This window comes from Fundulus heteroclitus, unplaced genomic scaffold (genome assembly GCF_011125445.2).
Source record: "Fundulus heteroclitus isolate FHET01 unplaced genomic scaffold, MU-UCD_Fhet_4.1 scaffold_651, whole genome shotgun sequence".
Lineage (NCBI taxonomy): Eukaryota > Metazoa > Chordata > Actinopteri > Cyprinodontiformes > Fundulidae > Fundulus > Fundulus heteroclitus.
In genome coordinates this window covers 1-15,641 of record NW_023397090.1, presented here as the reverse complement: position 1 = coordinate 15,641, position 15,641 = coordinate 1, and the positions used below count along the sequence as shown (strand labels likewise).

At 39.9% G+C, this 15,641-nt stretch overlaps 1 protein-coding gene across 1 annotated transcript in view; it reads left to right on the top strand.

Annotated features, from left to right (window-relative positions):
- Positions 1 to 14,535, top strand: part of LOC105935410 (nesprin-2) — a gene marked incomplete at its 3' end in the record, with an annotated part of 38,588 nt that extends 24,053 nt beyond the window's left edge. The window contains 14 exon segments of the mRNA XM_036133649.1: positions 824 to 1,000; positions 1,323 to 1,478; positions 1,568 to 1,723; positions 3,463 to 3,633; positions 4,022 to 4,158; positions 4,414 to 4,603; positions 5,466 to 5,648; positions 5,772 to 5,822; positions 5,934 to 6,085; positions 8,606 to 8,753; positions 9,096 to 9,190; positions 11,111 to 11,342; positions 11,435 to 11,632; positions 14,425 to 14,535. Of these exon segments, the coding sequence (XP_035989542.1) occupies positions 824 to 1,000; positions 1,323 to 1,478; positions 1,568 to 1,723; positions 3,463 to 3,633; positions 4,022 to 4,158; positions 4,414 to 4,603; positions 5,466 to 5,648; positions 5,772 to 5,822; positions 5,934 to 6,085; positions 8,606 to 8,753; positions 9,096 to 9,190; positions 11,111 to 11,342; positions 11,435 to 11,632; positions 14,425 to 14,535 (2,157 nt within the window).
- Between the last annotated feature and the right edge of the window lie 1,106 nt (positions 14,536 to 15,641).

Here is a 15,641-nt window from a genome sequence, read left to right as displayed (position 1 = left end):
TTTAGGGTCTTTGTTTTGCTGGAAGAAAGTTGAAGAAAATGGTTCCCTCAGCATAATGTTGACACCACCATGTTTCAACGTAGGGACTGTGTTTTCTAAGCGATGTGCAGCCTTAGTAATTAACGTGTCGGTCAAAAAGTAAATTTTTGGTCTCATCTGACCTGAGCCGTACATGGTTTATGATCCTTCATATTGTCTTATCAACAGATTATCCCACCTGAGTTGTGGATGTCTGTGGCTCCTCCAGAGTCACCATAGGCCTCTTGGCTGGCCCCTTAGATCAACACTCTCCTTGTTAGACAGTTTGCAGTTAACCTAGCCCTGCTTTTAGCTTCTCCAGAACATTATCCCTGACCCACCTGCTGTGTTCGTTTTTGTCTATGATGCTGTTTTTTCTCCAATATTCCCTAAAAGCTAAGTTTATACTGCAATTAAAAACCACACATGCAGATCCCATTTTACTAATGGAGTGCATTCTGAGGGAAATGCTTGCGCTGGATTTTATTTAGTTAAAAGGAGACCGAATAGACCCGTTAAAAAAAAAAGTACCTTTCCCTTCCACGTTACAATTATGACCTGCTTTCTTGATCTATTACATAACATCTCAATAAAAAACTAAAATATTTGTGGTGGCAGTATGATTCAAAGTGATTTGAATGTATTTTTTTCTATGCAGTTGAAAAGTTGAGAACGTAAGTGGTGCATTAAAAAAAGCTTGCAATCTAAAAGGTGGCTGCGTCTTATTTGTTTTATCAGATGAATACCCATGAGAGATGCATCGTTTGTCATTAAAAATGTATTCTCCACGCCTCTTATTTCGCAGGCGTTAAGGACACCGGTGAACCGTTGTCAACAACTCCTGGATTTCATGTCGCAGCCTGGGTCTAAAATGGCGGCAGCAGACGTCCAGGCTCACCGCTTGGAGCGCACAGCCTTCGCAGAGAACCTCGGGAGCGTCAGACTTCGATGGCTGCTCCTTCAGCGGGAGCTGGACAGCCAGGTCGGTGCCTCGGTGTAACCCGACTTACGTTTTGCTGTTTATACTGTCCATTCAGTTTGTTTTAAATCACACTGCTCAAGTAAGAAGTGAGAAAAAAATATCTCTAAAGACATCCTGTGGGTTACAATTTGAAGCTTCTTTTATTCCCAGTTCGTGGATGAAATGTTTGTTTAATAATGTATGAAATTTGTCCAAAATACAAAGCCTGCACACGTTTCCATCTGTAGTAACATGACACAGATACGACTGTTGTCTTTTTTCCCCATTTGCCGGGCCTTTTTCTCTTCATCTGAATTGGCTCCACTTCTTTCCGCTTCCTCAGATCCATGAAGTCGAACGCATCCATCACACTTGTGCAGAACGAGAGAGACATCTGCGGAGACTTCACGGCTGGACAGAACAGCAGAAAAAGAGGTTGAATGAGTGGAAACGGCCCGCCGGCCAAACCGTGGCTCGCTCGGCTCTCGTAGACTGGGAGGTGTGACGATTCAGGAGCACGCGTGCACGTTGTGGAGTGTTTTCCACGGCGGGCTCTTCTCTGATCTGTGCTCACCGCTTGTCTTCCAGGCTGAGGTTGGCAGAATCAAGGAGGTTTCCGCAGCTCTGCAGGAGCTGAAGAAAGCACGAGCACATCATGAAAAGGAAGAGAAGCTCCTGTGTGATGTGATCTTCTCTGACCAAGCAGAGAGTGTGAGCAGGGCTTGTGGGGATCTTTATCAACAGGTAAAAGCAACCTCATGGTTACATTTTAAACCTTTCCAGGCTGAGTAGGAGCCCTGCTGACTTTAAGTGTTTTCCAGGTCTGGATAATTAGTTGTTCACATGCACCATCCTTCTCCTCCACTCTTCAAATAGTTGTCTATCCATCTTTACAGTCTGCAGGTTTTCTCTATTTAAAATCTGACTTCATGAGAAGCAACTCTTGAATATTTCAATCTGACATATGCATAATTTCACTTTTTTTTTAGCCCTTAAATACATTTTGTTGTGCATTTGGAGCTACAGAGATACGTTTTCTGTTGTGTTTGGCTCATATTGTTCAAGCGGTACAGTTTCTCTGTTCTCCGCTATGTTTTTAGAACAAATGCCTTGCAGTTTTTGCCACAGTACTACTAAGCAAGGTCATGGACTTCTGTTTTACAAATTTCGCACACCCACCATTTTTGTTGTTGTTGTTTTTTTCGCCGTGATTTTTTTGTAGTCCAAGCTGAAGGATGCCGAAGCTGCAAGTGGATACGTGAAAATGTTAGTTTTTTTTTGGGTGTATTAACGCATCCCGTTCAGCCATACTACAAAAATGGCTGAACAGGATGGACTGGAACACTCTGCAACCTGCAAAGGGGGTGGAGTGTGAAGTGCCTCATTTGCATTTAAAGGGACAGCATCAAAACCAGCTGCTCTCAGGTGGACCTCAGGGGTAAAAGAGGGGCGGTGGAGCAACAATGACGAGGAATTCAGACCAATTCTGAATTGTTGCAGTTCCACTTTATGTAGACCACATTTCAATGTGAAAAGGAAAAATTTAAAAGCATGATATGTTCCCTTTAAATGAAACTTTTGTATTTAAAAAGTGTGGAATTTGTTGGAGAAATTGTGTTGAAACTTAATTGGAACCAGAATAATGTGCTTTAAATCAAGTTTTAAAGGAGCAAAAAGCTATTTTTCACTGAGAGGTGGAGCTTGAGCGCTGTCTGTAGACCAAAATAAGATACGTGACAAGCCGCGCCTCTCTACCTCTCTCAAGCAGCATCCCGCCCCCTCCTTTCCCTTCTCACCTCCTATACGCATATTTGTAAAGAATAAAAACACAGCAAAACAGCAGAAGATTTCCAGTGAAGAAGTAAGTGACTCATGACTTTATAATGTTGTTGGCAAGAGAACATTTTGATCTGGTAGGGGGGCTCTCCGCCATGTTGCTCCAACGCTGCGCTGCTCTGGCGGTGTCATCTTAGGGCAGGGAGGGGCTGAGCCCTGAGTGGCAGCTGTTCACATGCACGTACGTAAATTTCATCATTTTTATGATGCGATTGGGTGTATGTGGCTTTAGTGTACAGCGCTTTGGGTGGTCAGGTACCATTTTACCTGATGAAATAGCAGCACCAGATTTCTCTAATGAAAACCGGGGACATCTCATCATTTTCATCTAAAATGATGACATTTTGCTTATTGCTCCTTTTAAAGTCCTGTGCTGACATTAAAACACATACAAATGATAGCAAAGCAATTATTTTTTTATTTCAGTCCAACCTCAAAACATGAAAAAATATATGATGTCGACATTTTGCTCTAAGAAAATTTTATATTTACATTTCAATCCCTTATATTTCAGCCTCTTTATCTGTTGGGGCTATAAAATACAAACAAATGAATAAATAAATAATCTCCAAGTAAGCCGTGTGATAAATTATGTGTTTTATTTTTAATTGTCAACAACTTTTGCTTCTGGCCTTGTTTTTTTTCAGATGGAAGATGTCAGACCAGCTCTCGGCCAGACTGTGGAGAAGTGGACATGTTTCCAAAGAGCTCTGGGAGAAGTTGCTTTGTATACCACTAGGGTGTGCTGTGCCCTGCAGCACCAACACGGGCCTTTGTTCACTCTGCAACAGGCTGAAGGATACTCAGACCTCCTGCAGGTGGGAAAGGGCTAGCTCTCAAAAAAACACAGATCAAAGCTAGAAAAGCAAACACGGGTGCACTTCATCATCAGAAACTTTTACAGTAGTTTATCAATTTTAAAGCAAGTTGATCTAAAGTCTAAAAGGCTGAAGTGCTTGAAGGATGCAGCTAAAGAAACTACGATAAAACTTAAGTATTTCTGCAGAACAGCAAGCTGTAGCTGCAGTTAAAAGCCTCCGAGTCCAGCTATGACAGGTTCAGTCAGAGTGTGGGCACTGACGGAGTTCAAGCTGTCAGCTCTTTTCAGTCCATGTTCTCACTTTTCAGGGACGTAAATGGACTTCCAGAAAGTGAGCATGAAATGAAAAGTGTTTTTTATTTTTTTTTTTTGTTTGTTTTACACAGGACCTCCAGGCGAAGGTGGAGGCGGAGGGAGAACAACTTTGGACGGCTTTGGACAAATCCCACAAGAGGCTTGTGGAGACTCTACAGGATGGATCGGCGCAGCCACTTAGCGAACAAGTAGAAGAGCAGCGAATAGGGTCAGTGCAGTGAGCACATGGTTCACGTTTGGGTTTTACAGCCCCCCCCCCCCCCCCCCCAGGAAATGCGCAATAGAAGCCATTTCAACATACGCATCCAATTATTTAAGACTGCTCACACCAGTGCAGTTTAGACTGCTTAATCTAATTATCCATCCAACTAAAAATACATTCATCCATCCATCCATCTATCCATCCATCCATCATTATATCACGATAATAAGTGACTGAGTACTGTTTTGTTTTCCAAATCAGGTGGAAGGACATGCTCCGAGAGATAGGAGAGGAGCATAAAAAGATTAGTGAGATATTCTCACTCTGGCGTGAATACGCTAACCTTTCTGAGGGCTTTTCTCATCGCCTGCAACGCCTGAGGAGCGAGTGGGAGGAGCTGTCAGGTTCTCCTTCTGAAAATGAGCCAGACGCATCCGTTTGCTCACTCGAGGTATGTCCGAGTGTCATTATCAATGGGGAGGAGACGCGATTACTTTAGGAGGAGGGACTCTAAAGGAAAACTGCTGAGTGGTAGTCAATTTCAAAAGACAGATGATTTATGATGCTACAAGTTTCAACATTATAAATGCTGACTTTTCTCCCAATACTAATTATCCCTTTTTTAATTGAATATAAAAGTTCTTCTTTATGACTCTTTATTTTTCGTCTGGTTAAAACAGCCAAGAAAAAAACAATCAGGCCCTGAAAGCCAGGACAAAACAAGTGCTGTTTTTTTTTTTTTTTTTTTTTTTTTTTTTTTTTTTTTCAGGTTCACAAACCCTGTTTTTCAGTTTCCAAATGCATTTTTTTTTTTCAGAACCATTAGATATCCTGCTTGACTCATCTGTTCCTGATGCTGGTTCGGGGAGTCCATGCATTACGTTCGCAATTTAATTAAATGTTTTTCTCAATCTCTACCCTCCTATTCTTGGAAAGGACGAGGTAGCGTGTTCTTCTGTTGAGAAATATCTCTGACGCTCCGCTTCCAGTTGGCACACCTGACCCCATCTCGGGTTTTTTTTTTTTTTTGCGTTAAGCAGATGACGCATTGTTTTGCTCATTTGATCGAAGGAAGATGTTTTTGGACTTCTCTTTACAGATTTTACCCCCCGGTTCTTTCTTTTCGCAGATAAAACCTTGTACGAAAGCAAAAGTTTTGTTTTCTCACAGGATTAAAGCATTAATTTATATTAATGAAACAAGTTGAGAGATGATGAAAAAAACCTTCTCAATGCCATTTTAGCAATTATCTGACTTAGTCACTGTATATAAAGCTGCATTTTCTCTACCTAACCCTTCTTTTCACTATTAAGAGGTTGCAGGCGGCTGCAGATGAGCTGCAAAGCAATGCAGGAGATGTACTGGCAGCCTCCAAAGGTCTTCTTGGACGACTCGCACCACTTCCTGCCGATTTAATAAAATGTGACGCAAGATTGTTGACTCGTGATATCCTGCTGCTGAACCAAGAAATTTCAGGAAAAAAGAAAAGTCTTGAGGTGAGATATTTAGAATTTTACATCTTAAAAAAGATGTTCTACTATGGAGATAACTTTTTAAAATGCTCTCCATTAGTTAAATCTAATTAAATTAATTTAATAAGTGTTCTTCTCCATTGGCAGGAGGATTTGGAACAAAAGAGCCGTGGCACACGTGATGCAGACACTTTACAGGTTTTTTTTTTTTTAACTATGCATGACCTTCTTCTCTATATGCTTTTAAAAAAGTTGGTTTTACCAAGAAAGATCTGCTTTATGGTTTTGCACTTTGTCTCAAAATCCCAGCAGGCCCTTTTGGAGTTCAGCGATGTTTCATCACTAGTTGACATTAAAGAGATGAGCGGCGACATAACCATCGACAACGAGGAGATGGAGATGGAGAAGGCTCTGTCACTCAACAGGCCGGTGGTGAAAACTCAGGAAAAAGAGGAAAATGAGTAAGAAAGTTAGATCTACAACCATGACAGAAAGCAAATGTCACAAAAATAAAGTTGCTTTAATGCACTATTTTACAAAATCTGATAAGTTATCACCACACTGTCAGAATTGTAAGGATAAAGAGCTCACTTCCACGTTCAGTTCATTCTTTCTAAATTTTTAAAAGCTGTTTTGGTCCAACACAGAATCACAAGGCCACGAGTGCTAATAATTGCAGAAAAACCCAAACAAATAATGTAACTCGTCAGGTATATTTATTTGCAATGCACCATTAATGTACAGGTTAATTCAAAGTGCTTTCCAGGAAATAATGTTCTCCAAATGACTTCGCTCAAGAAAGAAATGAAGCAAAACCCAAATTCAAACACATGGGTAATAAAAGCCACATGCTGCAGTGTAGCTTAGCGCTATTTTAAATCACATCACTATGTAATTTATTAGCTAAATCAGTCTCATGTATTTTACTTTTAAGTAAATCTAATTATCAGTCTGAGATTACCTATTTTATTTTACCATTGATCGATAAAGTTTGTTATGCCAGAAGCTGTTTGAATATGATTATTATTATTAATTATAATTTGGTTTTATAATTTTAATAATATTATAATAAGATTATTCAAAATCAAATAGTAGCTATAACAAAATATGACTCAAATGGTGGTGATTAAGGCTCTAAACTTGTAATGACTAAATACCACTAATGCATTTATTAATTAGCTGTTATGAACTCATTTATGCCGGAACAAGATCATCCGATCGGCTCCTGACCGAAGAGATTTATCCAGCAAGCTATGAGAACCCCAATATAACTGCAATTAGAATTTCACACCTTTGCAGTCTGCTTTGGCCTTGCTGATCGCTCCACAGACTCTCGACAAATGGATTTCGTTACACATCCATCTGGGATTGCTCCATTGGAGATGTATTTCAGAAGGAGGGGCCTTATCAAAAATCTTTGCATATAACCCACTTATCCGTCATCTTTACTGATGCGCTACTTCAACCACTCACATTGAAACCAAAACCATTGTTTCCACTAACAAAAGCCTTCAAAGGCGTTCTCTGGTGTTCTTTTAAATAATTAATATTCGGTAGATTGGTGAACACCTGACGAAATAGCAGCACCAGATTTCTTTAATGAAAACCGGGGACATCTCTGCCCTTTGTTTTGTCAAAATGTAATTTGTTTTGCCCGATCTGCAAAGCCGACGAGGCACGGCAGCTCTTCTGCTACGTCAGGACAGCAGCAGGACTGGGTAAAAATATCTCTCTCTGCATTCCACTTTTTTTACTCCATCATGATACACTGAAATCAGGGACAGCTTTTGCCGGGGACAGGTCATCCAAAACAGAGACGTCTGGTCACCGCTTGTTCCTCGCTGCATGCCGCCATTGTTGTCTGAATCAAAACAGTCGCTTCTCTGACACGTCACATCTACAAAAATCCTGCCCGGCGATCCTGATTGGCTCGTCCATTTTATGTGGTATTGAAATTCCTCCCAATGGCAGCGATTCCAGATGCTTGTGTGGAGCTTGGCAGACCTGCATCCATCTGGCGAGAGTCAGGATAGTGGCCCCAGCTTTATTACTCTTTCAGCACTGGTGAGTTCGTGTGTGCAGGCCATGCTTGGTCTGATGCAAAAGGAGAGAAAATTTTTGCTAAAATCTCCCCAAATTAAAATGTAAAAAACAGAAAGCATCTCTCTTCAGGGTTCTAGGAATAAAAAAAGCAAACATTTTCCCCCAAAGATTGTGTGGAGACGGCTGATCTCCAGTCTCCCAGACGACATGTTCTTGTTAAAATTGGAAGCAATTAATGACATGTCTCTACCTTTTCAGCTAGTAAAAGCTCCACTGTAGCTGACTATCAAACAGGATGTTCAAAAATTTAAAACTATCGTAGCAAAGAAATATTGGGGTATGAGACCTTAAAAATTTAAAAGCAAAATTGTTTTTTCAGAGTGTTATAGTAATTTATGGTTAAATTAAAGCTTCAACTTTTTAAAAATGGAATTATTCCATATATTACGTTTGTCAGATAGACAAAAGAAGGCTTTTTCTTCATCGCCTCAATCCAAGTCTGTAGAGAAAGTTACTCTTCTATAAAACCTAATTTACTGCTATGCATTAACTAAAAGGAGGATAATGTCCCTCAGTGCTATAGCACTGAAAAAAAAAGTTTAGAAAGCCTTTTAAAATGCAATATGAATTATGCGGATGAAAGCTAATGCCACAATTCTTTAAATAAGCTCTTGAGGCCAAATTAATGCTGTGTAGAGTAAATTTATGTCTAATGAATTTGTTCTTTACGTCATTTGGCCAATTAACGACATACTTTTTCATATCTGTGTTTAAAAGAGTCTTCCAGGTATGCTTGTAGTCTAAGTGATTGACTTTTCCAGGCTTTATAAATGAATATAGCTGAGCATCATCAGCATAACAACTGACATTAGCATTGAGTTGCGTGGAAAGGGACAATTTTTTCCTGAACTCTTTGTGCTCCCTTTATTTTTTTATAGAGTTTTGCAAGATAAGCTTCAGAGCTCCCTTGACTTTCAAGAAAAATGTGAAAAACTGAAATCCATCCAGGAGAACCTGGAGCGAGAATCAGAATGCAGAAAAGATCTGAGTTACTCGAACCTTCAAGAGATGCTGGCTGCCCATCAGGTATAATGGATCTTATAAAGTTCTTTCATTTCTTGCCTTGTACTAGAAGCTATTGCAGCACTTACAGTAAGTTTTCAGCTAATAGACAATGAACACAAAATAACTGAAATGCTATTGTGTTATCTCTTAGTCATCACAGAAAAACCATAAGTTCAGTCTGCAACAAATGGAACAAGACCTGTCCACAAATAAATAAGCGTTAGATCTAGTGATGTCAGAGCCAGTAATTAAAGATAAAATTCCTTTTCACAGTGCAGTCATGAGCAAAGTTGTTAAAAATGACATAAGGTCATTCATCTTTACTGTTTTTTTGGCCTGTCGTACTCCCACTTGCTTCCACAGAAGCTTCAGGCGGAGGTCGTAAATGGACATCAGCTCCTTCAGGGTCTTCTCTGTGACGCGGTCAAGTCCATGGAAAAAGAGACAGAGGAGAAAAGGTGCGTTAATGCAGGAAATATTCAAGGGAATTTAAAAATCTTGAATTACTTTGGTAACATTTGCATCTAAGGAAAGGATTCTATCACCATTCTGTCGCCCAGATTAAAATTATCATTTCACAATCACTTTCCAGCTCTTCCTTCATCGCTGTTGTTCATTGGCAGCTATGTGTGTTATCATACATTGAAATGAATGATTTCCCTGTTAATGTGCTAAGTCTGTTCCGTTATCTGAACAGACTGAAAAATGAAAAACTCTATTTTTCATTGTTTCGTTTTAATGTGGAGAGATCCAATGTCAACCAAAATCCTAAATTTAAACATAAAAATGTTTAAAACCTTTGATCACCATGTTATTTAGAGGGGGAAAGCATTTGATCCCGAAGAAAAATGGGACTCAGAATCCTGTGGATACGTTTTTATTAGCTAGCACAGCGGTAAGAGATTTTCTGCAGTTTATCACATCTTCTCACACTTCCCAGGTGGGATTATGGCCTACTGCTCTGCACAGAAACTCTCTAAATCCTTTAAATGGCTGGGCTTTTCCTTGGCAACTCAAACCTGTAGCTCCGTCTACACGGTGTCTAATAGACTCAGGTCTGGAGACTGACTAGGCAGCTCCATGACTTTAATTTGCTTCTTCTTTACTCCTTTGTTGCCTTGGCGTTACGTTTTCAGTCATTATGATTCACAAATGCCAATCCGTGACCCGACTTCAGTGATCTGGCTGAATGAAGAAGATTCTTTTCCACTACAAGCCTTGCTTACAGCCCTTTCTTTCTAGACCTATTTAGGTAATGTAGATGTTTAGTGGAAAACTTTAAGTAAATGCATATACTTTCAATAGCAGAGGGCTGCGAGGGTTTAGTCTGTACTTTTCTTGGGGAGGGTAGTCCCAACTGCTTTTAGACCCTTAAAATGCTCCCCCAATTAGTTGAGAATCAATTCTTAACCTGCTTGCAGCTCCAGGGAGAAGGCTGGTTGATGCTCATTTTATTTTTCTTCCATTTCCGAATATAATTACACCAAACGGTGGTCGCTTTCTCACCAGCTTTATGCTGATGGTGTTGTAAGTCATTCTAGTCTTGTAAAGATCTACTGCCTAATCATTGACATGCTTTGGCAGCTCTTTGGTGTTCTAGAGGATTTGGAGAAAGTACTTTCTGAACAGATGGGCTTTACACAGAAACAGTGGAGGTCAGTGACTAAATGATCCGTGGGTCACATGTGCTCAAACATGATCGTGCTTGTCAGTTGAGGTTTTTTTTAACTATTATTTCACTCAATGACAAGCTAATAATGTTCTACTCTTACACTGCAAAAAGAGATCTAAAAGGTAGTACAATTTTCTTGAAATTGGTGTATTTTTCCTTGATTTAGATTAGATGATTAGATTAGATTCAACTTTATTGTCATTACACAGGTACAGGTACAAGGCAACGAAATGCAGTTTAGGTCTAACCAGAAGTGCAATAGCAGCAAGTAAGATGATGGAGGTGCATTGTTCCTATTTTGAGTGCAAAAATCTTCTTCCATTGGCAAATTATTTAAACTTGCTGCTCAAATCAAGGACAAAAAATACATTCATTTCAAGAAAATTGTAATTTCTTCAGTTCCCTTTTTTGTGGTGTGTGGGGTGTTTTTTTCTGGAGGTTTTCTGGATATTGCTCATAGAAACTAAATGGTCTTCATTGATGGAGTCTGCGGATCATATGGTCAATTTTTGTGGCATCTGATGGCAGCTTCTGCCATCTCCAAAGAAAGCCTGCTGACCATATTCATACTGTAAAAAAACAAAAACAAATGCTCTCATGATTTAAATTTTGTGAAATTACTAAATGTATATATCCATTTTGAGATGTTTTTTCTTCTCCGTATGTAATAGAAGAACTTAACCTTTTTTTCTTGCTACGTGTTCAGATCTGAGCTTGTGGTTCGAGTGGCCTGTCTGAAGAAGAGCTGGTCCAGTTCCGTGGCTCTAGCTGCACACAACTGGACCTCCACAAAGCAACATCTGCAGCAGTGGAAAATATACCATTACGGCTTGAAATCTCTGAAGAAGCTGTTTAGAGAGATGGGCTCTTTTCTGCCCCCTACAGGACCGTGTCTTTACACCATGCAGCAGCTTCAGAACTGCACAAATCTTTACCAGGTCAGGTGTGCTTTGATGTAAATTAACGTCAAATATGTTAATTATCGGATTTGCTATTGTCAACAGTTTACTTTTCCCTTATTTTCCTGAAGCTCATTGAAGAGTCTCTAGAGCTGCACTCGTCTGTTTACACTCGGACTGTTGAAGCTGGGAAACATTTGAGCGAAATCGTTACGGAGTCAGAGAGTCGGAATCAACTGCAGTCAGAGCTTCGGGATTTGCAGAAAGTCTGGGAGCAAACTGCCCTCCTGCAAAGAAGGAATAAAGATCTGGTTAATAGCACTGTGCAGGTAACACTCCAACATGTGTCCTTTTTAATGTAAAATGTTCACAGCCGATGTTTAAAAAAGGTTTTGTTTTTTTATTGTGACCAAAACCTGACCGGGTTTGTACACTGCTTGAGGTTTCTTCCTGCTATAAAGGGGTTTTCATTTCCACTGTTGCCATGTGCATGCCCAGTGTGAAAGATTCCTGCAGCGTTAGCGGCTCGATGCATTCACCGTTCCGCTGTGGCCACGAGCTCGTTCAGGAGGAGAGATTGCTGTAAAGTCGGTGACTTGAGGCAATCTGCAGGGATCCCTAAACAGAAAGCTTTTTTTCCCCCAATTGGCTAAATAAACTGAGCTTGACTGCTTTGTTTTATAACTAGGGTAAATTGGGACGTATATAGTTGCTAGAGGTGGGACCAAGTCACTATTTCTGCAAGTCCCAAGTAAGTCTCAAGTCTTTCTCCTTATGTCTCAAGTAGGGACAGCCAAATCCAAGTCAGGTCTCAAGTCAAAACAGGTATTTCTCAAGTCAAGTCCCAAGTCTGAAACTTCTAATTTCAAGTCGTTTCGAGTCTTTAACAATGTTGAAATACATATTAAATTTAAACAATAGAGCATGTCTTCTTAAATCAGTATTTTTCTCAAAATGTGATGAAACGAATGCAGCTGGCCTTACAAAACAGTAAAATTAATTTTAGCTTAAAGAATAGTCCTCCTTTGAACTATAGTTTTCCAGATTATTCAGTGAAAAATGCAACAGAAACAAAATTACTCTTCGAGCAGTTTTGTCCTTTACATTTTTTGTCTTCTTTTTAAAAAAAAACCCAAATCTGGTTAAATTGATTGGCTGAGGTGCGGCTCATGCACACATACGTACAAAGTTGAGAAAGAGAGAGACCAAAAGAGTGAAATTAATTAATTGCACACACTTTTTAAACTATAGATGTCTTAAGCTGTAGATTTTGGGTCAAGTCTTTTCAAGCAAACAGGTTCAAGTCTCGAGTCATTGGTGTTAAAGTACAAGTCAAGTCACAAATCTCTGAACACTTTTTCAAGTCAAGTCCAAAGTCATAAAACCAACGACTCGAGTCTGACTCAAGTCCAAGTCATGTGACTCGAGTCCCCATCTCTGGCAGTTGCCATCTTTTTGATTAGATTTTTTTATTTCAGTCGGATTAAATTTCTTTGTAACATGCTGTGCAGCGACATTTGTTGAGAATCAGCGTTGCATGAATAATGTGTGTTGTATTGAATTAAAGAAATATGTCAGGCAGTGCAGACCAAAGCAGAAGGTGAAACTTTGGCTGACATTCTTCACACAGCTAAAAACATATTTCTCCTCAAGTTGGATCCAAATTCAACGTAATCCTTTTTGGAAGAATGGTTAAAGTGAAATAAGGCATTAGCTGGTGTTTTTTTCCCCCTATAATGCACATTAATGAGCTCCTTTTCACAATTTAAAACTACTTGTTCAGATGTTAGACATGCACCAATTATGATTTCCAAAAAATGCAATTTTGATACAAAAATAAACTTCCTGCCTTGAAGGATCTTTTTTTTTATTTACATCTCAAGCTGGTTTTACAATCACACATTTTCATGGTTTACTTTCTTACCATATGCTATGACTTTTTTTTTTTTAAGTCTGCCAACATTTCCAAATGCAGTGTCTTCAAAGACAGGTTAAAAGCCAGAGAAATGAAACAACAGGGCGGCTCTGTTCACTCTTCCTGTTGTCTGAGTTATCCATCACTCTCCCTTTCCCTCTTGCTGCCGTATTAAACTGCAAGCATGTCTCAGAATACAGCTGACATTTAAAAAGCTTCTCCACACCGAGTCCTTCTCACTCAGCAACAGCTTCACACTAGGGATTGCTGTTGCCAGGATGACCTGGTGGTGCTTCATTTGTTGTGTCTGTCTATGCAGAATCCAAAGAAACTGTAGGAATCCCTTCAATGTCCCCATAAAATATAAAAGTGTTAGTTTTAGCTTTAAGGGTATATAATTTAAGAGAAAATGTGCTGTATTAACAGTGCAATAAGATGCGTCAGCTTTGTGTGACCCCAATCCGAGACATGAACTCAACCCAATACCCCCCCCCCCCCCCCCCCCCCCCACACACACACACACACACACACACACACACACACATTTCAAATATATTTGTGCTGCCCAGCCCTGTTCTCCTGCCAAGAGAGATCAAATCTCTTCATGATCCACATCCTGAAACAGCTGCTTAACCACTGTCTCTCCATCACAGCATTGTGCGGGGAGACTCCGCTCACCATTAACCTTTCCAGACAACAGCCCCCTCCTTCATGCAAGCGACAGAAATAAGATGCAGGGGCTCACTTTAATCCTTTGATGGATAAAAAAAGCTCACTGTTGCTGATTTTTTTATCAAATATCGACAATTTATGAATGATCTGATCTGATTATCTGCAGGTCTTTCTTGTAGCTGTGCAACAAGTGACGCCTTTCCATTGTCACGGTGCCAGTAGTCAGAAAAAGCATTGTGCTTACCACCTTAAGATGATCCGGCCCAGGAAAGGGAAATCCTTTACAGCAACATGTCAATGACCTAATCGCAATCTAGGAAGCACAGACTGCTGCTGACTTACCCTTCCTGTCTCATTAAAGGCCTCCGGTCCTATGCCTCCACTTGATCACTGATATATGGGCCATGCCTTCACGTCCGATTTGAAACCAAATCGTTTTCACCCTCTGTTGTCTTTTTTCTATTTGAACTTTAAAAGTATGCAGTCAAACCATCCAATGAGCTGACGCGGATCTTTTCAATGTTTTCTTCGTAGATGTGGTCTCGGAGTCGGGATGCCGTTAGCACCATCTTGTCTGGACTGGACAAGGTGAGCGGTCTGCTTGCAGAAAGGCCAGAAGACTCAGAGGAGGAGGCGCGTATCCAGGTGATTTGCTTTGCATAGCGACTGACTTCAGCTGGCTGTAGGATTTTTTTTTTTCTTTCTAATGATGATGACGTACCATTATGATTAACCAGACTAAGCAACAATACATACAAGCTTAAACTGTAAATCTGCCTCTCTAAATAACTCATTATGCAGCATTTGCATATGTTTCACATGAATAACGCATTTAGTGTTTTGAAACATTAGATCCCTCCTAATGAATGAATATAACTTAATTAAGCAATTTGATTACTGTTTAAAATGCCTGTTTTATTCATTTCAGAGAGTCCTTCATGTTCAGTTCGTTGGAGTAGCCTGTTTGAACTTTTTTATGTTACATAAGCAGTGAAACCTAACTGGGAAGTGAAGCAAAGGATTCAGGTTATCAGAATATTTTACATAAAAAAATCCTGAGAAGGATGGTGTGTGTTTTGGATTCAACTGTAATGAGCCAATGCTTGTAGAAGGGGCTGGACGATATAGGAAAAAAAACATGTCGAAATAATATAAATCATATTGATCGATATCGATAATCATCAACAAGTTCAAAACATGTATTTTAAGTGCAGCCCTGGCCATTTATGCTGTTGCTTAGCGACCTATTTTTAGATACAGAACACACAAACATTGAATTCAAACTCAGCCTTTTATGCAACCACTTTTTACCAAAACTGCACGTTTTTATAAAAGAAAAATAGAATGTGTGCTCTCTGAACTCTTTAAAGGGGGGCGGGGCTTGAGGGGGCGGGGGGGGGGGGGGGGCGTTCCGGGGTCTGTGTTGTGATTGGTGGGAGGATGTAATGCCTAGTATTACCTACATGGCTAGAATGCATAAGGAAGGAGATGTTTTTATGCTATTGAACTTTTTATTGACCCTTTTTTCTATCATCGATATACGTCTATTGATCGATATATATCGTTATTGAATTATTGTCCAGTGCTACGTTGTAGAGCATCCACTCTAAGTTTCTTTCCCATCTTTGCAAAAGAGCTCAAGCTGAGTCAGATTGGCTGCAGCAGGGATTTACCGGTCTAGCCACTGATTCTTATTGAGTGTAGGTCTGGTTTTTGACTTGACCGTGTCATACATGGATGTACTTTGATCT